Source organism: Sminthopsis crassicaudata, chromosome 2 (genome assembly GCF_048593235.1).
Source record: "Sminthopsis crassicaudata isolate SCR6 chromosome 2, ASM4859323v1, whole genome shotgun sequence".
In the NCBI taxonomy this organism is placed as follows: Eukaryota; Metazoa; Chordata; class Mammalia; order Dasyuromorphia; family Dasyuridae; genus Sminthopsis; species Sminthopsis crassicaudata.
The window spans coordinates 35,527,793-35,552,850 of record NC_133618.1 but is presented as its reverse complement, the minus strand read 5'-3'; the positions used below and the strand labels follow the sequence as shown (position 1 = coordinate 35,552,850).

General features: G+C 33.5%; 1 protein-coding gene across 4 annotated transcripts in view; it reads left to right on the top strand.

Moving 5' to 3' along the window:
- Positions 1 to 24,626, top strand: part of LOC141554122 (uncharacterized) — a 35,845-nt gene extending 11,219 nt beyond the window's left edge. For all 4 annotated transcript variants that reach the window (XM_074285701.1, XM_074285703.1, XM_074285704.1 and 1 more), the window contains 3 exons: positions 8,718 to 8,844; positions 9,535 to 9,630; positions 10,965 to 24,626. In XM_074285701.1, coding sequence (XP_074141802.1) covers positions 8,718 to 8,844; positions 9,535 to 9,630; positions 10,965 to 12,517 — 1,776 coding nt within the window. In that variant the 3' untranslated portion in view covers positions 12,518 to 24,626. The remainder of the gene's footprint in view (positions 1 to 8,717; positions 8,845 to 9,534; positions 9,631 to 10,964) is intronic.
- The last annotated feature ends 432 nt before the right edge of the window (positions 24,627 to 25,058 follow it).

The window sequence follows — 25,058 nt, the reverse complement described above, 5'->3', positions numbered from 1 at the left end:
GAAAAATTTATGACCAAACAATTAACAGAATTATGGGGAAATAAAATGCATAATTTTAATTATATGAAGTTAAAAAGCTCTTGCACAAATAAGACCAATTTAGCCAAAATTAGGAACTGGAGGAAAAATTTTAACAGCATGCTTCTCTAATAAATCGCTAATAAAAGCCAATAAAAGCACATATTGATGTAGCACATAGGAGGTACTCTGAAAGTGCTTTTCAGTGTTTTTTAATTGATTGGAATGATTTATTTAGGTCCCTGTTACAAGTTTATTGGCTTATCCCATCTGTTGGTCCCTTTTTAGGGCTTTCTTGATATTCTAAAAGGAAGCGGCATCCCTTTCAAAGAAGTCATTGCACCCCAAGGAACCATAATGTTAATCAAGCACTAACTCCCTATTATCCAGGGGTTCTTAGCTTTGGATCTGTGAACGTATTTTAAATATATTTGATTATATTTCAGTATAATTTATTTCCTTTACAATTCTTTTTTATTTTATTTTATGCATGTAAAAACTTTATTCTGAAAGGATTTTTACCAGAATGTCAAAAGCGTATATGTTCTACAAAAAGATTAAGAACTTCAGTTTTATTCTATCATCATTGCATATTTCCTATTGTTGGATTTTAACACATATTTTTTAAATTGAAAAGAAAAATTCCTTTCTGCCCAGATGTGGCAATTTTTGTTTTTGAATATAAATAAGTGCCAAAATGTCACTTTTTGTCAAAATGTTCTTACATCTGTTGAGATGATCAACATTTTAATTTTAATTATTTTAATTATTACATAATTAATCATTTTAATTATTAGTGATGTGGATTGTTTATTTTTTAATTATTGAATCATCTTTGTATCCCTGATTTAAATATAATTGGTTCATAATTAATGACTTCTTAAATAATTTGCCATAGTCTGTCTGAAAAGATTTTATTTAAAATTTTAAAATTGATATTCACTAATGAGGTAAGCCAATATTTTTTATCTTTCTCTGGATATTTATCATCTTTAAGGAGACTAGCTATGTACCTTTTTCAATTTTTGAGAAGAATTTTTGCAATATTGTCATTAAGTTTTTTTGTTTGTTTTTTGGTTTTGGATTTTTTTTTTTTTTTTTTTTTTGAACTCTGTTGCAGGAGCCACCTGCTAGTGGCTGCTGGGGATCTCATTCTGAACAGCAGAATACACAAAAGTCAACTGTAAATTTGTCAGAAACTGTCAATGTCCTTACACATATTTCATTTAATCCATAGGAAAACCTGTTCTTTCCTCTCTTTTACATTTAAGAAAACAGGAAAACAGGTTAATTGACTTGAGCAAGATTACACAGCCAATAAGGGTCTGAGACTGATTTTGAACCCAGGTCTTCCTAACTCCATGCTCAATACTCTACCCAGTAAGTTACATGGATCATAACTACAACAATGGCTGACTTACAATGACATTAACATCTTGTATCTTCAGATCTAAAGTTTATGGTTAAGGTACTGTAGGTCCTAATTTAAGCATTGAGTAAATTTATCCTCTCAGCAAAAGGTCTGAATTCTCAGTCCTGCAGGGTTGTGACCACACAATGTTATTAGGATTTCCCAACAATATCATTCTTCTTCCAAGATTCTATCATGGCCTCAAGTTCCTCACAGCCAGTTATATAAATGGCATATCTCTCTCCAGAGGAGCTACCTGGAACCATAATGCATCTTTTTATTACCAGACAAGCTATAGACATAAAAGCGTTCTGGTGACTTTAAATTTGTGAAATTTGCATAAATTGCGTGGCCACAGTATAATAATGAGAATCAAAACTTAAAGTGTAAGGTTCCATAAACCTTTTGATAATCCCTATGGAAAGTCCCATGGACAACATCCTGGAGTAGTTCGATATTTGGCTTCAGGAGCATTTCTTCCGATTTTTGGATGACTTCTGCTAGAAGTCTGCTTTGTCTGGTTATCATAGCTTCCCACTTCTTCTTTTCTTCCATTATTTTCCATTGCAGGGTAGCCTCCAAGTCCTTCAGCGTCTGATAGAGCTCCCTGAATTGTCTCATCCGTCTGCTGGACAATAAGTTCTTCATGTTGCACTATCTCAGTTTCATCCTTCATACCCAGGAGGTGTTCTTCTATTGCAAGACTTTCTTTCTCAGACATCCTCCAGTATGTAACTTTGTAGCCAGTGTCCTGCACAGCCCATGCCATCGTTTTTTCTTCCTCTTCTATTATAAGTTCTTGAGTTCTTCCATAAACTCTTTCAATATCTTCCAATACTTCAGGATATACTTTCTACAAAGTAGAGCAGCCACTTCAATTGGCCAATGGATGTGGTTCTCATGATTCTCTGATTTAGAACAGGTCACACAGAGTAGCGCTTTGTTGGTATCACAGAAAAACTTCAGGTCTTCCCCGTGCATCTCACAAAAGCCTTCTCCTTCAGGGAACATGACAATATCAACTTGAAGATTTCTGAGCTGGGAGAATTCCCAGCATGCAGTGCAACATGAAGATCCAAAAACTTTTTTCTGGAGACAAAACTTGCACACAGTGTGTCCACATTCAAGAGTGATTTGCTTAGATGTTTCTAAGAGACAGTCATAACAGATAGTATTTATCTCTTATAGCTCTCCAAATTCATCTTCTCTCAGCTTTTCATCTCTTTGGAAGTATCTGTCCCTCCTGAAAACATTTAGTGGAAGCATTTTAGTTCAAAGAAAGCACTGGACTGTTCAGGTGCCAAAATATGAAGTCCAAGCTAGCACCCTGAAGGGTGCCTTATTCTAGGAATAAGTCCTTGCCCCACGTTGTAATCCTCTGGGAGGAATCCTTTTCTCTGTGAGCAGGTTTCTTGGGAGGCTTCTGGAGCCTCCAGCCAGAGCAAAGGTAGAATCTAGAATCCTCTTCTTCCTGAATCCTGGCTCCTTTTATCCTCCCAGAAAATGGGCTTGTGGGTATTCCCAAGGTGTAAATGCCTTTAAAGGTATAAGCTCCTTTCAGAACACTAAAGGTGTAAACTCCTTTAAAAGTGTAAACTCCTTTAAGAAGTTTAAAGGTGTGAACTAAAGGTGTGCAATCTGAGCTGGAGAATTGCTAAGTACTATGCTAAATTAGACAACTCACTTAGCACCTTACATGAAACAGTAACAATTTTTTTTGGACAGTTACTTTCTATTTAGGATCAGATTATTTAAAAATTCTATTCTGTTTACTGTTAATTTAAGTATGTTATATTTTTAAAGGTAACTTTAAAAACTATTCTCATCTTTTAAAACATATAACTTTGTTTAGTTTGTGCTTAAAATTCCATTCAGATTTATTTGATCTTTTTCTTCATATATTTTGTAATTTTCCTTTTCCTCCTTTTAAGTTGGCTGAAGCTTTATCAAAATTTTTAATTTTTAAAAAGTATTAAAGTTTAAAAGGAAATTGCAAACTACTTCAGTATCTTTGCCAAGAAAGCCCCCAGAGTTGAGACATAACTAAAAACCAACTGAACAGAAATAAATAAGATTTTCCCCTTTTGTAACAGTTGCATTGTAGTCTTGTGGGACCTTGACAGTGGTTCATTGCTCTGAATTTTTTCTGACATTAATAATGATTTTCAGTTTTCTGTGTTTTTTTTTGTTTTGTTTTGTTTTGTTTTTTTTCAGGAGGACAGAGAAAGAATCTTCCCTTTCTTTATGTGACATCTGGTTCTAATATATCTGGAAAGTTTTATAATTTCTTAATATGGTATCCAGGTTTTTTGTTTGGTTATGTATTTTAGGAATTCTGATGTTATATTATCTCTTTTTTGCTTGTTTTCCTCTTTTTCAGTGTTTTAACTTTATTTTGTGTAATTGAGTTCTTTTTGCTTAGTTCTGGTTTTTTAGAGATACTGCTACTTCAGTAAGGTTTCTTAATTTCTAAGTGTCTTGTCTTTCCATTTTTCTCCCTCAAAAACTCTAATTTCGTTTTTTAATTTCTTGCTTCATTTCATCCCAGCAGGCAGACAGCGACTGTTAAAATGCTTGTCATGTACCAGATTCTCTTTCTCTCCCTTTGTCTTTCTGTCTCTCTCTCCCTCCTTGGTCTCTACATATATACATACACACACTCATACACATATTATCCATACTTGCATTTATGTATCTATATACATACAATCAAGCAAATAGAAATTACTAGCAAACATCTCCTAGAGGAGACAATGTATACAAGGTTCCTTGTATCCCTTCCCAAAGTGGACACCCCAAGAGGAACTGAACAATATGAAGAGACCAGTGTGTCAAAGAGGGGTAATGGACTGAAAAGTTATTACAGAATGAGACTTCAAGGGTGAAGTGATAGCTGAGACATGAAGAGAAAGTCTTTCTTCTAAATGTTCACAAAGTATTTATGTCCAAACCATTCTTGGAGCTTTACTTGGACATAGAGGGCTATTCTCTCATTTTATAGTGGGATGGGGGGAGGAAGGATGTTACTTAATTATTTGGCCTTATTTTTTATTTCTTTTTTATTCTGAATTTAACAGATCTTCCTGAAAATCCTTTCAATATACAAAGAAACAGGATTATATTTGCAGGATCCAAAATCTCAATTAGGTTTAACTTATTTTTATGCATGTGTATATAAAGCTTGAACATATGATTTTAAAAGCTATCCAGTTTTATTTTTGAACTTTCTTCTGTTCTCTTTTGTACATTTTAAAAAAATCATTAGTGACCCTCTTTTTCTATCTTTCTGATAACTCATTGCTAATTGTCATCCGCTCAAATCCTATCTGTTTCTCCCTTTCCCCCACCTCCAGGAAAAAAAGAAAAGCTGCCAAGACTTAGCATAGTCATGAAAAAGAAATCCATTTCTTATCACTTTTCTATCAGGATCCAAACATTCTTAAGAGCAATTTGGATCTGTGCCCAAAGGGCTCCAAAACTGTGCATACCCTTTGACCTAGCAGTGCTACTGCTGGGAATATACCCTAAGAAAATCATAAAGGAGGGAAAAGGAAAATGAGCTGCCCATCACTTGGGGAGTAGCTGAATGAGTTGTGGTATGTGAAAGTAATGGAATATTATTGTTCTACAAAAAATTATGAGCAAGCTGATTTTATAAAGGTCTGGAAAGATTTACATGACCTGATGCTGAGCAAAACAGGCAGAACTAGGAATACATTGGACACAATAACAAAAAGATTGTGTGATGATCAACTCTTTTCAGCAGTTCAGGAATCCAAGGCAATCTCAGTAACTTTGGATAGAAAACCATCTGCATCCAAGAAAGAACTATGGAGACTGAATATAAATCAACACATGCTTTGTTCACTTTTTTTCCTCCCATGGTTTTTCCCTTTTCTTCTGGTTTTTCTCTCCCAACATGATTCATAACGAAATGTGCATTCAAATAAAAATGAATGTACATATATAACCAGAATAAAAACAATTTTTAAAAGGAAAAAATCACTTTTCTGTCAAAAGATGGGGAGCATGTTTTGTCATCTTTTTTTCTGGAATTATGGTTGATCATTATATGGTGTTGTCATTTTGGAAAATGTTTTCTTAGTTCTGCTATTCTCCCTTTACATTGCTTCACAGAAGTCTTCTCAGTTTCTCTAAAACTATCACTATTTTGTAGTTTCTTATGGCATGATATTTGTTCCATTGCATTTAGTATAATTTGATCATCTATTCCCTTGTTGATGGGTATTTCTTTGTTCCTAGTACTTTGCTATAAGAAAAAGAACTGTTGCAAATATTTTGAAACCTATGAATCCTTTTTTTCCTTTTGTTGTTGATGTCTTTGGGTGTCTATGGCTAGGTCAAAAGATGCACACTGTTTAGTAGAATTTTTGTCATAATACCAAATTGCTTCCTATAATGATTCTATTAATTAATAGATACAACAGCAGTATATTAATATGCCTTATGCATTTATCAGTAAAAGAGAGAAAAAATATCAATTGTACATGCAACTCAATAAGTCAATAATAAATAAGCATTTATTAGCCTCCTATTATGTGCAAGGCACTGTATTCAGTTTTGGGGGTACAAATAAGGAAAATAAACAGTCCTTGTGCTCAGGGAGCTTACAATTTAATGAGGGAAAATAATATGCAAAAGCAAGCTGAAAAAGAGGGCTACAATAGGGTACCCAATGTGTAGGCATATTGTTGGGGTTGAAATCAACTAGAACAGTTGCTGGAAAGTGAAGAATCAGCTGAAACAGTCTGAGTTTTCTATAAAGAAAAGCTTTGGGAGGAATTTATTCCTCTGCTCTCTACCTTCCAATCAGAAGGAAAAAGCAATTAAAAAAAAAAAAAAAAAGAAAAAGAAAGTTGCCAGTATCAAAAATGGGGGAGGAGAGTCTGGTGATGGCTAGCATTTTTTCATCATGAGTCCTTCAGAATTATCTTGGATTGTTGTATTGCTTAAAATAAGTAAGTCATTCAAAGATGATCATCTTAAAATAATTTTTGTTACTGTGTACAATTTTCTCCTTATTCTACTCATTTCACTTTGCATCAGTTAATAAAAGTCTTTTTAGGTTTTTCTGAAAGCATCTTCCTCATCATTTTTTATTGCACAGTAGTATTCTATCACAAACATATATCACAACTTGTTAAGCAATTTCCCAATTGATGGGCATTCTCCCACAATTTCTAATTCTTTGTCACTAGAAAAGATGTTTTAAATATTTTTGTACAAATAGGAACTTTTTCTTTTTGTTTTTGTCTTTTGGGTTTCAGACTTAGTAGTGGTATTGCTGAATCAAAGGATATATATATATATATATATATATATATATATATATATATATATATATATATATATATATATATATATATATATATATATATATATAGTTTTATAGTCCATGGTTCCATAGTTCCAAAATCTTCTTCTACATAATGGTTGAATTAGTTCACAGTTCCACCAACAATGCATTAATGCCTCAATTTTCTGATACCTCTTCCAACATTTGTCATTTCCCTTTTCTGTCTTATTAGCCAGTGGGATGTGATAGTATTTCAGAATTGTTTTGATTTGCATTTCTCCAATCAGTAGGGATTTAGAACATTTTCAAAATGGTTGTAGATATTGGCTATAATTCTTAATAGCTGATTGACTTAAAGCATATATAATCATGATAATAAAAAAATTTAAGTATCATTAAGGATGAATTTTTAAAAAGAGAAATAGAGCAGTAATTTTTTTAAGTAGTAAAGCAGTTGGTGACAAATGTTACAAAAAGATTTTACAAATCTAGGTTGGAGGCAAGCAAGAGATCAGAGAAAAATGAAGACCATTGTTAGGTTGTGTAAGATGATGATGATGAGTTTTCTCTTTGAAGAATAATATACTTTGAACTGGGAATAAGAGCCCAGAAATTATCAATAGAAAGTAGACACCCAAAGTAAAAGGAGACAGAATCCAACTTTTCTGAAACAAGTAAATGATTACTTAGCCATTATCACATGTCCCTGAAAGATCTTGGAGAATAGGGATGATGCCACAGGAGTAGGAATACATTGGTAAATGAGTGGTAAATGAATAATTAGAAAAGAGTGTTACCTTTATTCTGTAATGCTTTTTGTTATTTCACCAATCATTTGTGGGGGGAAAATCTTCTCTTCCTCACTCTCTGTATTTTATTCTCCTTTATACCAAAGAATTATAGTTATTCAAAAGTGACCATTACAATAACTCTACCTCACAATTCATAAAATATTCTCTTCTAGTGGTTGCCATCTATTAGGTGATTTTATTTCAGTTACTCGAAGTTCAGCATCTTTTTCATTTAAAAAAAATTTTTAGTCATTATATATTAATGGGTTTTGGCTCTGGTTATTTCACACTGCTTCAATTAATATATATCTTCCAATGTTTCTCAGAATTCCTCATATTTGTCATTTTTATTGTAAAATAATAGTTCATTGTATCCATATGCCAATTTTTTTTTTAGCCATTCTTCGTTAGTGAGATTCAATTTGTTTGCACTTCTTTGCTACCCCCAAAGAGTGCCCTTATGAATGTTTTTTGTATATAAATAAACTCAGTTGTAGCTTGGGCTGGTTGTAGAAACAGAGTATGGTAGCATGGTATAGTGAAAAGAACTTTGGATTTGGAATCAAGAAGACCTGGACTCAAAGTGCAGATTTGCCATTTTACTGTCCTTTTGATCTTCAACAAATTATTTGCCCTCTCTGGTCCTTCTCTTAATTTGTAAAATGACGAAGTTGGATTCTAAAGGTTCTTGCAGCTTTTAATATATGAATTGGAAATTAATGGTCCTTTAACACAACTTGCAGCTATAAAATTTTTTCACACACTTTCTGCTCTTTGCTTTTATGGCTCCAAGAACATTGAACACAATCTTGTTCATTTCAAAGCACCACATTTTAAGAAGCACAGCTATTGAATGAAGAGATGAAGGCAACTGTCTTAGTGGTGAGGGAGATCAAAGATGGGGGTGTTTAGCCTGGAAGCAGAGACTTAGGGCCACACAATAAGCATCCAGTGTGTGCTAAAAGCAAAAAAAAAAAAAAAAAAAAAGCAAAGAAAGCAACCATAACCACTAGCTTACAGTCTAATGAGAGTGGAATTCTTAAAATGCCTGCTGTATCCCAGGCACTATTTGGAACTACAAATAAGTAAATGGAACAATTATAACTGGCAAGGAATTTACATTCAAACTTTATGACAGTTAGAGATATACTTGAGTAAAAAAATATTTTTGGTGTTTCAGAAATCAGTGACATTCCAGGATGTGGCTGTGGAATTCACCTGGGAGGAGTGGGAACATTTGAACCCATCTCAGAAAAATTTGTACAGGGAGGTGATGCTGGAGAACTATAGAAACTTGGTCTGTTTGGGTAAGACAGCTTCCCTTTTACAATCTTAATTTATATACCATGGAGATTTTCAAGATTTTAAAAGTAATTCTTTGGCATACAAAAGGAAGGTATTCCTAATCCTTTTATAGTCAAGAAAAAAAAATGATTGCTTAATTGTGCTATCCTTTAGAATATATCTTTCCTTCTCTGTTCCTTCAAATCCAAGATTTTCTGTTTAATCCCAATGTAGGAATCATTACACCAAATGTTCCTATTGTCTAAGCAAAAAGTGATGAGATGAATTATTTTTTCTGAGTCCTATTCTGTAACCCATTCCACCATAATCTAAAACATCTTTCAGTGGTTCTTTGTAATATCTTTGAGGTCTTCTTACTTTGCTTATATTTTTCCTAAAGAGAGCTTGAACTAGCTTGATTTCTTTTATTAATATTTCATGGATAGTTTTAAAAAATGTAAGTAGTCCTACCCTCTTTCTCCACCAGAAACAACAACAGTAAATAACCAACCTATCTCTTTGTCTAACCAGCCCATTGAGCCCTCGATGATGTCAGAAAAAAGCAACCAACATAGACTGTACCTTTGGTGGTTTAAGATACATTCTTATTTCCCTGCCTTTATACAAAGAGTTGGGAGGAGTATTTCATGTCTATTATATAATGAAATTATGAGGTGATTATCCCTAGGATTTTTTTCATTTTCAACAAACAGGATTTGCAGTTTCCAAACCAGATGTGATCAACCAGTTGGAAACAAAGGAAGCATCTTGGATGCCAGAGCCAGATATTCAAAGAAGCAGCTATCCAGGTGACTGCATGAAAATCATCAACTCTGTTGGTTATTTTAGTTCAAAGTTTTATAAAATGTTGAACACAATAGTCTTATTAAAGCTTCTCCCAAGCGGAATTGAGACTTTAAAACTTCATTTTAACTTAAGGAGGTTTTTTTCTCCTCTTTACTCACATGTACACCCCCACTCTCAAAGTTGTTGCCTCAGTGTAGGATCCATATTTCTATTCATTGAAGATTTTGTTATCTTATTTTTGTTATTCTTCTGCCGCACTTCTATCACATTTCTTCCTTTAAAAAAAAAAAGCATATCATTTAAAATATTAACTTTATACCCTTTTTGCTTTTGAATCACCTTCTGGTATTTTCATATCTCATCCTATTTTTCTTTATTCTTTGAAATTATGTTTATAAAGGCAAAGTATTATGTTTTTATAACAGGACTTGCTTAACCATCATCCCATCATTGGACCTGTAGGTTTTAATTATTTTACTATTTCACCAAAGTCTATTGTGAATTTTTTGAGAGAGCGCTTTATTTCTAATAACGGTTTAAGCATGTTAAGATTATTAAATCAAATGTTGCTTTTTAGAAAATAAGAACCATAGCTTTACAAGTACCTATTTCAACATATCTGCCAAAATTTGTTGTATTAAAATATCTTTGCTACCCAAATGGCTATTTGATGACGCCTGCAAGTTGTTTTCATTTTTACTTCTTTGTTTGCCAGGGTTTGAGTAATGTTCCATTAATAATGTATTGTGAAAAATACCCATATTTCTTGATCATTTACTGTTTTGGGATTGGATCTTATTTATACAAATTTGAATTTGTTTCTAACAAGGTAGATTTTGTTGGATTTTTAGTGGAAATTTATAGCAACAGTTCTCTGATATAAACCTCTTTTCTCATATTTCTTCTTTACTCTCTTTAGTTCATCTCTATAGTTGTCCTCCTCACTTTGAACTTATTAATTCTTTTTTTTTTTATATTCAGTAACTTTACTCTTCTTTTTACTTCATATGGTAAGGATACATTTGCAAGCTCTCAAAGCCATCTACTTTTCATAGATAGTCATTTCATTATTCCATTCAAATGTCAACAATTAACAGAAGAATAAGACTTACTTGTTTCCCAGGTAATTTCATCTTCAATCAATTCATTTATGTCTGTTAACTTTGAGTCATTATAGTTTTCTATAAGCGAAATCATGATCCTTACTGAAAGACCAGTGAGATTAGTTCTCTCAAGTCAGAAGGCAAGAGTATAGCTCTAAAATCTTTGAGCAACTAGGCACTTTGGAAAAGGGAATAAAAGGCAGGGATAATTGGCTCTTTATTCTTCTTTTCAGAGACCAAAGAATTTCCTGAAGAGAAATTTTATGAAAGTTGTGACTGTGGGAAGGCTTTTGGGATAAAGAACTATCTCACTGTGCATCAAAGAATTCATTCTGGAGATATTCTGTATGAGTGTAAGAAGTGTGGGAAGACCTTCCATTTCAACTCAGATCTTATTGAACATCAAAAAATTCATACTGGAGAAATATCTCCTATATATAATGAATATGGAACATCTTTTGGGCAAAGCCCACAATCTTATATCTATCAGAGGATTCATAATATAGAGGTTCTTCATGAATGTAAGGAGTGTGGGAAGACCTTCCATTGCAATTCAGCTCTCATTCAACATCAAAGAATTCATACTGGAGAGAAGCCTTATGAATGTGCAGTATGTGGGAAGGCCTTCTGCCAGAATGCAAATCTTATTGTGCATCAGAGAATTCATACTGGTGAGAAACCTTATAAATGTACAGTATGTGGGAAGGCCTTCTGTCAGAATACAAATCTTATTGTACATCAGAGAATTCATACTGGTGAGAAACCTTACAAATGTGCAGTATGTGGGAAAGCATTCTGTCAGAATGCAAATCTTATTATGCATCAGAGAATTCATACTGGAGAGAAACCTTATGAATGTAGTGAATGTGGAAGAGCCTTCAGGAAGAAGGAATATCTTACTGTCCATCAGAGAATTCATACTGGAGAGAAACCTTATGAATGTAGTGAATGTGATAAAGCCTTCAGGATGAAGGAATATCTTCATGTACATCAGAGAATTCATACTGGAGAGAAACCTTATGAATGTAGTGATTGTGGGAAGGCCTTCAGGTGTAAGAGACAACTTACTCTGCATCAGAGGATTCATCCTGGAAAGATTGTTGATGAATGTAAGGAGTATGAGAAGATGTTCCATTGCAACTCAGATATAATTCATCCTCAAAGAATTCTTGCTGAAGAGAAATCCAACAAATGCAATGAAAGCGAAAAGGCCTTCAAGATGAAGCCACAACTTAATCTATACCAGAGAATTCATACTGGAGAAATTCTTTATGAATGTAAAGACTGTGAGAAGATTTTCCTCTGCAACTCAAATCTTATTCAACATCAGAGAATTCATACTAGAGAGAATCTTTATGAATGTAGTGAATGTGGAATGGGCTTCAAGTGGAAGGCACATCTTACTGTGCATCAAAGAATTCATACTGGAAAGATTATTCATGAGTGCAAGGAGTGTGGGAAGGCCTTCCATCACAACTCAGTGCTTATTCGACATCAAAGAATTCATACTGGAGAGAAACCTTATCAATGTAATGAATGTGGGAAGTGTTTTAGGAGGAAAGCACATCTTACTGTTCATCAGAGAATTCATACTGGAGAGATTCTTTATGAATGTAAGGAGTGTGGGAAGGCTTGCCCCTACAACTCAGAACTTATTCGACATCAAAGAATTCATACAGGAGAGAAACCTTATGAATGTAATATATGTGGGAAGGCCTATAGGATCAAAGGACATCTTACTGTGCATCAGAGAATTCATACTGGCATGATTCTTTCTGGATGTTAGTGATTTACATCAAAACTCAAATCTTATTCAACATCAGAGAATTCATCCTGGACAGAATCTGTATGAATAGTCTATCTTTGGAAGGAAGACACATCTTACTGTGCATCAGAGAATTCTTACTGGAGAGATTCTTTGTGAATGTGAGAAGAATGGGAAGAGCCCCTAAATGATTAGATTCTGATTCTGATTCCCTACATAAAGTTCAGGGAGTCCTTATTTAGCCCTCATGGGAGAAGGTCATAGTCCTATCCTCTGCAGAAGTCTTTAAGGGAGGCAAAGATTTAGTGTTTTCCTGAGGTAGGGAGAAGTTATGCTGCCAAAGGTTGAAGATGATAATAAGTGGATGGTGGTATTGGGAGATGGACAGAAGGTGGCTATGATGTTGTCCCAACTTATATTGTATAAAGCAGTTTGGAATAATCAAGGCCCGATATGTAATTCTTCAAATTCTGTCATTTTGATGGTAACCTTTTGCCTGTGTCTCTTTTCTTTTTCTTTTCTTTCTTTCTTTTTAATTAGGATTTTATTGGCATGTCTCAAAATACCATCAAAAGCCCTAAATTATGCAATTACACAATTGAGAATTCCTATTTCTTTAAGAAGTAATGAGAAGTAAATAATATTCCAGTATTTCAGTCTGAAGCCCCAATTCTTCAGAAGTAACAAAACTAGCAATAGTTGAATCAATTTATGTAAAAACTTAAGGGGAAAAAATGGAGGAGGAATTTAACTCTTTTCTATCAGTTCAATATATATCTGACCTTTGTAAAGCAGTAATCAGAAAGTACATCTCCTTATGAGCTAGCATACAGTGAAAGATAAATCCAAAAGATTTAGTATTTGATTTGAGTTTTCCTCCATAATATTTTCCTTTGGTATTATGTTCTCAGAACCACCCTCCTTTCTAAATAAACAGTGGAAACTCTATAAAGTAATTTGGAACTTTCTCCTAAAGAAGCTAAACCCATTTATCATAGCTTCTTTTTGAATTTTTTTGTAATACTAGCTTTTGATTTTCAAAGTACATGCAAAGATAGTTTTCAAGATTCACCATTGCAAAATATTGTGTTCCAAATTTTTCTCCCTCCTGTATGAATAAGAAAATTTATGGTTCAGATTCACACTTACAATAAGACACACAAGAAAAAGAAGATAGATGTTTTATTGATTTATAAAAAAGGCAAATGCATAGGCAATTTGCAGTAACAGCAACAATAGCTAATAAGCCTTAATACTAATGTAATTATAGCAATACTAATGTAAATGTAAAAAGTAGTAGAAAACATTGCCAATTCAGGGGAGCACCAACTCCTGAGGTTTTCATCTGGGAGATCCCAGATTCTAATTCTCAGGTTCCCCAATGGGAAAGTCCCAGGCAGAAAATGGGTGAGATTCCAAAGCTTGTAAGTATCCCAGTCATTTAAATATTTGAATATTCATTTGAACAAAGAAAGCAATGTGTCAATGTTTTGCAGGAATTTGGCCGAGTTTCTGCAAAATATTTGTGGAGAGCAATCGGGAGGTCATCCATCCTCCTACCTCACAATCTTTTCTGGCTTACAGCCTGCCCCCTGTTCCTCAGTTCTCAGGATTTAATTGGATTGGTGCTCAAATGTGTTTCTTTAGAGGGGCAGATACTTTCTTTAGGCAGGGGAGTCACCCATAGGATATGACAGCTTTCATGCTGGACCTGTACAGAGACTTGGAAGAACTTCTAATCTGTATTAACCATTCATCTCCCCTACCCTACACCCTTCCCTAAACAGCAAGTGATCCAATATGCATTATATATGTGCAAGTCTACTAAATATATTTCCACATTTATCATGTTGCACCGAGAAAATCAGATCAAGGGAAAAAAATGAGAAACAAAAAAAGTGAAAATGTGTGATCCACATTCAGTCCCCATAGTCCACTTTCTGTATGCAGATGGCTCTCCATCAAAATTCTATTGAAATTGACCTAACAAATCTTCTTAATGATGTCTATGTTCTTGCTAGATGAATTTTTACTAAAATACATATTTTTCTCTTTATAAGGGAAAAAGACACAGAAAAACTCCTTATTTTTCTTCTAAATAATGTAACAGATGAAGATCTGCTGTGGATTTTAAACTAAAATTTGTTTTCTGGATTGCAAATGAACTCTGTTAACGCAAATTTGTTTTTATTGGGCACATAACATTTTTTAAAATAGCTTTTTATTTTTCCAAATATATACAAAGATAATTTTCAACATTCACTTTTGTAAGGCCTTAGGTTTCAAATTTTTCTCCCTCCTTTCCTTCCCCACTCTCTTAGACAGCAAGCAATCCAATATAGGTTAAACAAGTGCAGTTGTTCTTAAAAAAAAAAAAAAAAAAAAAAAACCTCACTTCACCGGGGACACCCCTGAACTCATAGAACTCTGATTAAAGCAAAGCCAATATACTCGATCCCATTGGACTTTCGGAACCCCAGAATTCCACAAGAAAACATGGACTCACTGCTTCCAGCTCCAAGGGACTACTTCCCCAAACAAGCCCCACCAGTGAGGACCATCCACTGGGGAGCTCCTCAAGGAGGCATTATGGCCCTTTTGATCCGCAACTTAAGCAGAGACTTAAATCCAACATTTGCAGGTCACCGACCCTTCCGCATTCCAAGACTCAGCAATAGCTCATGGACATCCAAGGACCCTAAAACATTTTTCTTCACATTCAGCATTTTTTTCTCTCAAGTCACAAGCGGAAAAAATTCTCTGCCCCCATTCAGAATAAGAACCATAGAAGTTTACTTTTTTGCCCCACTTTTTTTTTTACAAACATATTTCATTTTCCCAAATAAATGTAAAAATAGTTTTCCATTCATTTTTCTAAAATTTTTCCATATTTGTCATGCTACACGAAAAAAAAAATCAAATCAAAAGGGGAAAAACAAGTAAACAATAACAATAAAAAGGTGAAAATACTGTGCTTTGATCTAAATTCAGTCTCCATAGTTCTCTCTCTGGATGCATATGGTTCTCTCCATTATGAATCTATTGGAATTATCTTGAATCACCTCATTATTGAAAAGAGCCAAGTCCATTACAATTGTTATTGCTGTATAAAATGTTGTCTTGGTTATACTCATTTTACTTAGCATCAGTTTATGTTAAGTCTTTCCATTATTTCTTCTAGAGTAATAATATTCTATTACATTACATTCATATACCATAACTTATTCAACCATTCCCCAGGTGGCGGGCATCCACTCAGTTTCCAGCTCCTTGCCACTACTAAAGTCTGTTACAAACATTTTTGCACATGTGGTTCTTTTCCCCTTTTTATGATCTCTTTGAAATACAGATCCCTTAGAACTACTGCTGAATCAAAGGGTATACACAGTTTGATAGTCCTTTGGGCATAGTTACAAATTGCTCTCCAGAATGGTTTACAACATTAGGGACACATAACCTTAAACCAGTTTTTTTTTTTTTCCTAAGGACATTCTATTTTATCTTTAGTAGTATTTTATTTTATTCCAGTTTCACATAAAGACAATTTTTGGCATTTATTATTTTAAAATTAAGTTCCAATTTTCTCCCGCCCTCCTTCCCTATCCCTCCCTATGATAGTAAATTATTTGATACAATTTTGTTTCTGTAATTCTGCAGAGCATATTTTTATGTTAGTCATGTTGCAAAAGAAGAAACAGCCTGGGCTTTTAGATTTATATCTTTTACCCTTTTGTGTTTTTGCAAGTCTTTATTTCCATTAGTTTAAAGATTTCAGCCTGATCCTTGTAGTCATTATTTTATTCCTTAGATATTCATAGAATCATTATTGAGAATTAACATTTTACCAGGCCTTGCATAAGTGTGGAATTCTTTGTGTTTTTCACTTGTTTTTCTTTTCTGTGCAAGGCAGTTGAGGTTAAGTGACTTGCCCAGGGTCACACAATTAGGAAATGTTAAGTGTCTGAGTGAGACTGCATTTGAACTCTGGTCTTCCTGATAAAATCCTGGTGCTCTGTCCCCCACTCCATTTAGCTGCCCCCCCCTTTTTCGATTCTTATATAATGGATGATACGAAAAGAAAAGAGCAAGAAAAAAAGCTCTTCTTGGAATGGAATCCATATGAAAAAAACCTCAGTCCTAGGTTGTGAGTCTCTAATCATTAATTGAATAGTTTGTAGAAGGTGACACTTATTAAGAAAGTCTATGATCATATCGATAACAAAAACAACATAAACCATATGATTATCCCAATAATGTTTATTCTTATTGAAAACATTAGAAAGCATATGAATAAATAGAGCCTTTTTAAAAATAAGTATCTATCCAAAACCAAGAGCAAATATCTGTAATAGGGATTTCCAGTAAGATTAGGGTTAAGACAGGAATATCCATTATCACCACTATTATTTAGTCTTGTTCCAGAAATGCAAGCTATTGCAGTAAGACAAGAAAAAGAAATTAAAGGAGTGAAAACAAGCATCACTTTTTGAAGATGAGATGATGAAAACTTAGAAAATCAATTAAAAAGCTAGTTGAAACAATGAAGAACTTCAGCAGAGTTGCAATTTTTAAAATAAACCCCACCTAAGCCATAATTTCTATATACTTCCAAGAAACCTAACAGGAAGACATAGAAAAGAAATCCCATTTAAAATTACCTGCACACTATTTAAAACACTTAGGAGCCTACCTACCAAGACGAACCTAGGAACTATATAAAAATAATTATAAAACACTTCACATAAGTAAAGACAGTGCTAAACAACTGGAGAAATATTCATTATGGGGACAACTAGGTGGCACAGTGCATAGAGCACCAGCCCTGAAGTCAGGAGGACCTGAGTTCAAATTTGACCTCAAACACTCAATACTCCCTAGCTGTGTCTCCTTGGGCAACTCATTTAACCCCAATTGCCTCAGCAAATACATACATACATACATATATATATATATATATATATATATATATATATATATATATATATATATTAAACTTTTTGGGGCAAGAACTCCTTATTTGACAAAAATTGCTGAGAAAATTGGAAAGTAGCTTGTTAGGAACTAGGCATAGACTTACATCTCAAACTGAATACCAAGAGTAGGTGAAAATGGGTGAATAATTTTGACATAAAAGGAAATATCAGTAAATTAGAGGAGCATGAAAATGTGTCAGATTTATGGATAAGAGAAAAAGTTATGACCAATCAATGTCACAAAGTAAAATTATTCAATTTTGGTTATGTGAAATTTTTAAAATATGTGCACACACATACAAAAGAAACAGATATATCTCAATCTTTTTTAATAAAGATTTGATTTCTTTATAAAGAAATGAGCCAGATTTATAAAAATAACAGTGATTCCCCAATTAATAATTGGCAGTTATCAGGAAAAAAAAGTTTAAAGCTATCAATAGTTATGTGAAAAAATGCTTTAGAGAAATGCACATTAAAGCAACTCTGAGGTACCACCTCATACCTATTATATTGTATACATGACAGAAAAAGAAAATGACAAATAGTGGTGGGAATGGCTTAATCATTTCTGGAGAAACATTTGGGACTATTTCCCAGAGGCTATAAAACTGCATCATCCCTTTCCACCCAGTAATACCACTACTACATTTGTATTCCAAAGATATATTAAAAAAGAAAAAAAAAAAAGAGAGAGAGAGAGAGAGAGAAAGACTTAGGTGTACAAAAAATACGTTTAGTAGTTTTTTTGGTGTACGTGTGGTAGCAAAAAAAAAAAAAGAAAGAAAAATTGAGGAGCTGTCCATCAATTGTGGAGTGGCTGAACAAATTTTGAATATTGCTGTGATGGAATACTATTGTGCTAGAAGAAATGATAAGGACAATTTCAGAAAAAACCTAGTGAACACACCCTTGTACCTTGTATACAGTAATAGTAATTACAAGAATGATCAACTAAAAGACTCTGATCAAGACAGTAATCCAAGACAGTTCCTAAGCTCTCAAAATGGCTATTCCCCTCCAGAGAGCTAACTGAGAAACTCTGTCTCTTGAGTGCAGCCCAGTATAGACAAGACAATACACTTGCTCACAGCACAGATTATAACCAAAGCCCCTCAAGCCTGGTTTATAAGGCCAGTTGTGAGGCTTCCTGCCCCAATGTAGAAGAAAATTGTGACTTCTGGAACTCTAACCATAGTGCAACTAGGCCAATCCATCCCAACAAAGTAGGGAAGCTACAGGCTCCTGAAGTCCTGACATAGAAAGCCACTGACCAGGCTTAAAAAGCAGAATTAATCAAATAGAAAAAGAGGTACAAAATCCACTGAAGAAAAGAACTCTTTAAAAAGCATAATTGGAAGAGGAGATACAAAAGCTCTTGTTAGTGGATAGAGCACTAGCCCTGAAATCAGGAGGACCCGAGTTCAAATGTGGCCTCAGACACTTAACACTTCCTAGCTTTGTGACCCTGGGCAAATCACTTTACCCCAATTGCCTCAGGGGAAACAAAAAGCTCTTGGAAGAAAATAATTAGACAAGTAGAAGTTAATGACTATGAGACATCAAAAAGTGAGTTTGAAAATCAAAAGAATGAAAAAATAGAAGAAAATGTAAAATATCTGATTAGAAAAACAATCGACTCAGAAAAATAGAGCTTAGATAATTTAAGGATTATTGGTCCACCAGAAAGTCATCATCAAAAAAAAAGACCTAGACATTTTCTTTCAAGAAATTAGCAAAGAAAACTGCTCTGATATTGTAGAACCAGAAGGTAAAATAGAAATCGAAAGAATCTACCAATCTACCTCCTGAAGGAGTTGCCAAAATGAAAATCCCCTAGAATATTATAGCCAAATTCGAGAATTCCTAGTTCAAGGACAAAATATTGCAAGTAGCTGGAAAGAAACAATTTAAATATCATGAAGTTACAATCAGGATTACATAAGATTTAGCAGTTTTTGCATTAAAGGATGGAAAGGCTTGGAATATGATATTTTGTGGGACAAAAGAGCCAAGATTACAACTGAGAATCTACCAGGAAAAATATAGCTATTCAATAAAATAGGGGACTTTCAGACTTTCCTGATGAAAAGACCACAGCTGAATAGAAAATTCAGTCTTCAAATCTAAAACTGAAGAGAAGCAAAAAATGATAAACAGGAAAGAAAAAAACATGTTATTGAATAAGATTAAACTGTTTACATCCCTACAAGGGAAGATGATAAAAGTATCTTGAGGTTTGTATCTCTTTTAAGACCGTTAGAAATATACATAGAGGATGTAGGTATAAGATGGCTTTGATATGATAATATAAAAATTAAGGAATGAAAAATAAATATTGTACTAGAAGAGCAAGTGGGAAGCAGAATACAGCAATTGCATCATTTGAAGATATGCAAAAGACCCTGTTACAGTAGAGGGAAAGAAGGCAGGGGGTAAACATGACTTGAACCTTATTTGTCATCAGATTTAGCTCAAAGAAGGAATAATATATACACTCATTTGGATATAGAAATTTGTCTTATCTATAGCAAAGTTTAAACTGTGGGTTGTGACCCTATTTGGGGCTGTGTAAAAATGTGGGGGTCACAAAAAATTTAGCAACAGTCAAATATACCACCAAGTTTTAATTCTTTATGTAAAAAGCAACAACAACAACAACAACAAAAAAAAAAAAACAACCAAGCACATCCATCTCATTAACAAGGAAATTTGCCTTCATATTTAATAAATGGTAAAAATTATATGTGTAAAAGAATTGTTTTAAAATAAACTTCTTTATGATCTATTATTAGTAAATGTTTGATTTGTATACCTATTTTATATATTTATATACCTGGATAGTGTAAAAATTTCTCTGGGAAAAAGGGGTTGAAAGTTAAAAAAAAAATTTAAGAAGCCCTTCCCTATAGGGAAACAGGAGGGGAAAGAAAAGGAAAAGGGAAGACTGGTAGAATGGAGAGTAGAAGTGGGAGGGAAAAGGGGAAAGAAAGGGAGGAGCTAATGGAAGAGAAGGAAGATTGAGGGAATTGATGGTCAGAAATCACTGGTGAAGAAAAGAGTGAAAAGAGGTATGTCAACTTCTCCCTCTCAAAAACAGATAAATCTAATTACCAAAAAAAAAAAAAAAAGTTAAGGAAGTGAATAGAATTTTAGAGAAGTTAGATATGATATACTTCTGGAGAAAACTAAATGGCAATAGAAAGGATATACCTTTTTTCTCAGCAGCACATAGGACCTACACAAAATTTGATTATGCATTAAGATATAAAAACCTCAATCAAATGCAGAAAGGCAGAAGTATTAAATGCATCCTTTTCAGATCATGATGCAACAAAATTACATGCAGTAAAGGGCGAACGATAGACAAAACTAATTAGAAATTAATCTAATTCTAAAGAATGATTGATTAAACAAATCACAGAATCAATTTTATCAAAGCAAATAACAATGAGACAATATACCAAAACTTAAGAAATGTAGACAAAGCAGTTCTTTTGGGAAATTTTACATTTCTAAATGCTTACATGAATAAAATAAAAAGATCATGAGTTGCTGTTGCTTCTTTGTTTATGGTACCTTTTAGCAAGATGTAGTTTCCTTATCTCTTTTAATTAGGTCTGTTTTTGTTTTTGCTTTATCTAAATTCAAAATTGCTATGCCTGCTTCTTTTATTTTACTTCAGTTGAAGCATAATATATTCTGCTCCAGCCTTTGACTTTTACTCTGTGCATGTCTCTCTGCTTTAGAGGCATTTCTTGTAACTTACTGCAGAATTCTGGTTTTTGATACACTCTACTTTCTGCTTACATTTTATGGTAGAGTTCGTCCCATTCACATTCACCGTTGTAATTACTACTTATGTATTTTCTTCCATCCTATTTTCTGCCATTTATAACTACTGCCTCCATGCATATCATTCCCCCCTCTTCCTTTTTTCCCTTTTTCCCTAAGACTGCCCTCAGTTCTATCCACCCCTTCCATTTTCTTTCCCCTGTCTGTTTCTACTTCCTTATATGGTAAGATAAATTCCTATGCCCAACTGAGCATGTATGTTATTCTTTCTTTGAACTAAATCTGATGAGATTGAGATTCAAATAATGTTTATCCACTTCTCTTCTTTCCTTCTACTGGAACATGTCTTTTGTGCCTCATAATATGATGCAATTTATCCCAGTTTGCCCCACCTTTCTTTTTTTTCCCCTTACTATAATCTTTTTTTTCCATGCCTTTATTTTTCCCTGGTACTTCCCCCCCCCCAGGTCCATTGGAGTTAAGTGACTTGCTTAAGGTCACACAACTAGGACCTTAATTTTTTTTTATATTATCACATCAGTCAGCTTTAACCTACACTTTCTGTCTATCCCTTTCTAAATGCCTTAATAAAGATACAGTTCTCCAAAGTATCATCTTCCCTTGTAAGTATTTAAACAGCTTAAGCTTTGTATCACATGATTCTTGTTTCTTTCCTGTTTACCTTTTTTTTTTTTACTTCTCTTCAGAATTCTATTTGAAGATTGAATTCTATTTAGTTCTCCTCTTTTCATCAGAAATGACTGAAATCCTTTATTTTATTGAATGTCCATCTTTTCCCCAGAAAGATTATGCTCAATTTTTCTGGGTATTGATTCTTGGTCCAAGCTCCTTTATCTTCTGGAATATCATGTTTCAGGGCTTCCCATTCTTTAGAGTAGAAACTATTAAGTCCTGTGTAATCCTGACCTTGGCTCATCTATATTTGTTTATTTCTGGCTGCTTGCAGTATTTTCTCCTTGACCTGATCAGTTTGGAATTTGGTTATAATATTCTTTGAAGTTTTCATTTTGGGATCCCAGGAGGAACTAGTGGATTCTTTCAATGACTATGTTATCTTCAGGTTCTAGGATATCAAGACACTTTTCCTTGAGGATTTCTTGAAAGATGATATCCAGGCTCTTTTTTTTTTTTTTTTAATTGTGGCTTTTTGATAGTCCAATAATTCTCAAATTATCCTCTGGATCTAATTTTTAAGTCTGTTCTTTTTCCAGTGAGGTATTTTACATTTTCTTCTATTTTTTTCATTCTTTGGATTTTGTTTGACTGATTCTTGATATCTCATAGAGTCATTAGCTTCCATTTGCCCAATTTTTTAGTCTTTTATTTTTCCATATTCCTCATAAAAAACAATTTTTTAACAAAAATTCTTAAAACTGAGTTCCAGATTCTTTCTCATCCTCCCTCCACAGTGCTCCTTCTCCCATTAAAAATGCAAGCAATTCAATATATTATACACGTGTATTTATGCGAAACATCCTGCTTATCATTTCTTAATAGTACAATAGATTTCTATCATAATCACATACCACAGTTTATTCAGATATTTCCAAATTGATGGACATCCCCTCAATTTCCAATTCTTTGCCTTCAAAGGAGAGCTGCTATAAATATTTTTGTACATATAAGTCCTTTTCATTTTTGGTTTTTTTTTATCTCTTTTGAGATACAGATATCATAGTTGTATTTCTGGGTCAAAAGATATGTATGGTTTTACAGCCCTTTGGGCAGAGTTCCAAACTACTCTACAAAATACTTGAATCAGTTCACAGTCACAATAGTGCATTAATGTCTCAAGTTTTGCAAATCCCCTCCACGATTTGTCATTTTCCTTTTCTCTCCTTTTAGCTACTCTAAAAATTATGTGGTAGTACTTCAGAATTATTTTAATTTACATTTCTCCAATTAATAGTGAATTAGACCATTTCTTTATATGGCTATACATAGCTCTAATTACTTCATCCGAAAACTTCCTATCTTTTGATCATTTATCAATTAGGGAATGGCTCCCACTTTTATAAATTTGACTCAGTGTTCTATATGTTTGAGACATGAGGACTTTATCAAAGAAACTTGCTTCAATGTTTTTTTCACAATCACTCTTGCAAACTGTATTTCCCCTCATTTACTCTATTCTTTCTCTCTGTTCACCATGTCCCTCCTCAAAAGTGTTTTGTTCCTAACTTATCCCCTTCCCTAATCTGCCATTCCTTCTACCACCTTCCTCTCCTATTGTCCTGTATGGTAAAATAGATTCCTATTCCCAATTATTTTCAAAGATAGTATAATAAGAACAGTTGGTTCTACCTGTTCTTTTGATATTTGAATTGGGTAATACACCCAATGAAGCCAGAAAGAGAATTCAAATTTATGGAGTGAAAGTCAAGGATCATCCAAGATTTAGCCACTAATATGTTAAAGGAGCAAAGGGCTTGGAATACTATATTCTAGAAGGGAAAGAAGCTAAGATTACATAACCAAGAGGAACCTACTCAGCAAAACTGAGTATAATCCTTCATGAGAAGAAATGGCTTTTAATGAAATAGAGAATTTTTAAGGATTCCTGAGGAAAAGACCAGAACTCAGTAAAAGAACTGGCACTAAAACACAAGATTCAGGAGAAGCACTGAAAAGTAAAGAGGACAGAGAAATCTTAAGGCACTTTTTAAGTTAAACTGTGTTATCATGAGAATATGATACATGTAATATCTAAGAACTTTATTGTTAAGACAGAGAGGGAAAGAATATGAGTTGATAATGTTGGGAGGATCTCCAAAAATAGAAGAATGAATAAAAAGAATACATTAGGAGAAGGGGGGAAAGAAGTAGAAAAATGGGGAGAATTGTTTCACATAAAAGAAGTGCAAAAGGAAGTACTCTTACACTGGAGGAGGAAAGGATGAGCAATGCTTGAACGTCATTAATCTGATCAAAGAAGAAAGAATACAAACAAACTCAGTAGGGTAAAGAAATCTCTTACCCCATATGGAAGTAGAAAAAGAAGATAAGACAAAAAAGGAGGGGGGGAAGAAAAGAGGAAAGGACAATTAAAAGGCATAATTAGAAGCAAATGAGAAGAAAAAAAAAACTTTGGAGGGAGGATACTGTAAAAATAAAAGGAGACTGAAGATTAAAAAGAAGAAAATAAAATGGAGGGGAAAAGTTAGTAAGCATGACATGTGAATTAATTCACATAAAGAAATGGAAGAGGAAAGCAAGAACTTTAAAATATTCTGTTTATAAGAAACACATCAGAAAGAGAAAAATACACAGTTAAAATAAGAGACTAGAACAGAATCTATTAGGCTTCAGCTGAAATTAAAAAAAAAAAAAAAAAAAAAAAAGCAGGAATAGGAATCATAATCTCAAGCAAAGCAAAGGAAAAACAGACCTAAACTAAAAGAGTAAAGGAGAAATATCTTGCTAAAAGGTACCAGAGACAGTGAGTAATATCAATGTTAAACATACATAGCATTCCATTTCTTAAATATAAAGTTAAATAAATTACAGGAGGAAATAGCCAGTAAAGCCATGTGAGTGAGGAACTTCAACTTTTCCCTGAGAACTAGAAAAATCTAACTAAAATAAAAAGGAAAGAAGTTAAGGCAATAAACAGAATTTTAGAAAATTAGCTATGATAGAGAAAATTGGATTTCTAGGGAGAAAAATAAATGGGAACAGAAAGGAGTATATCTTTTTTCTCAACTGTACATGGTACTTTCACAAAATTCTTTATGTATTAGGGCATAAAACCCACAGATAAAAAAAAAAACATA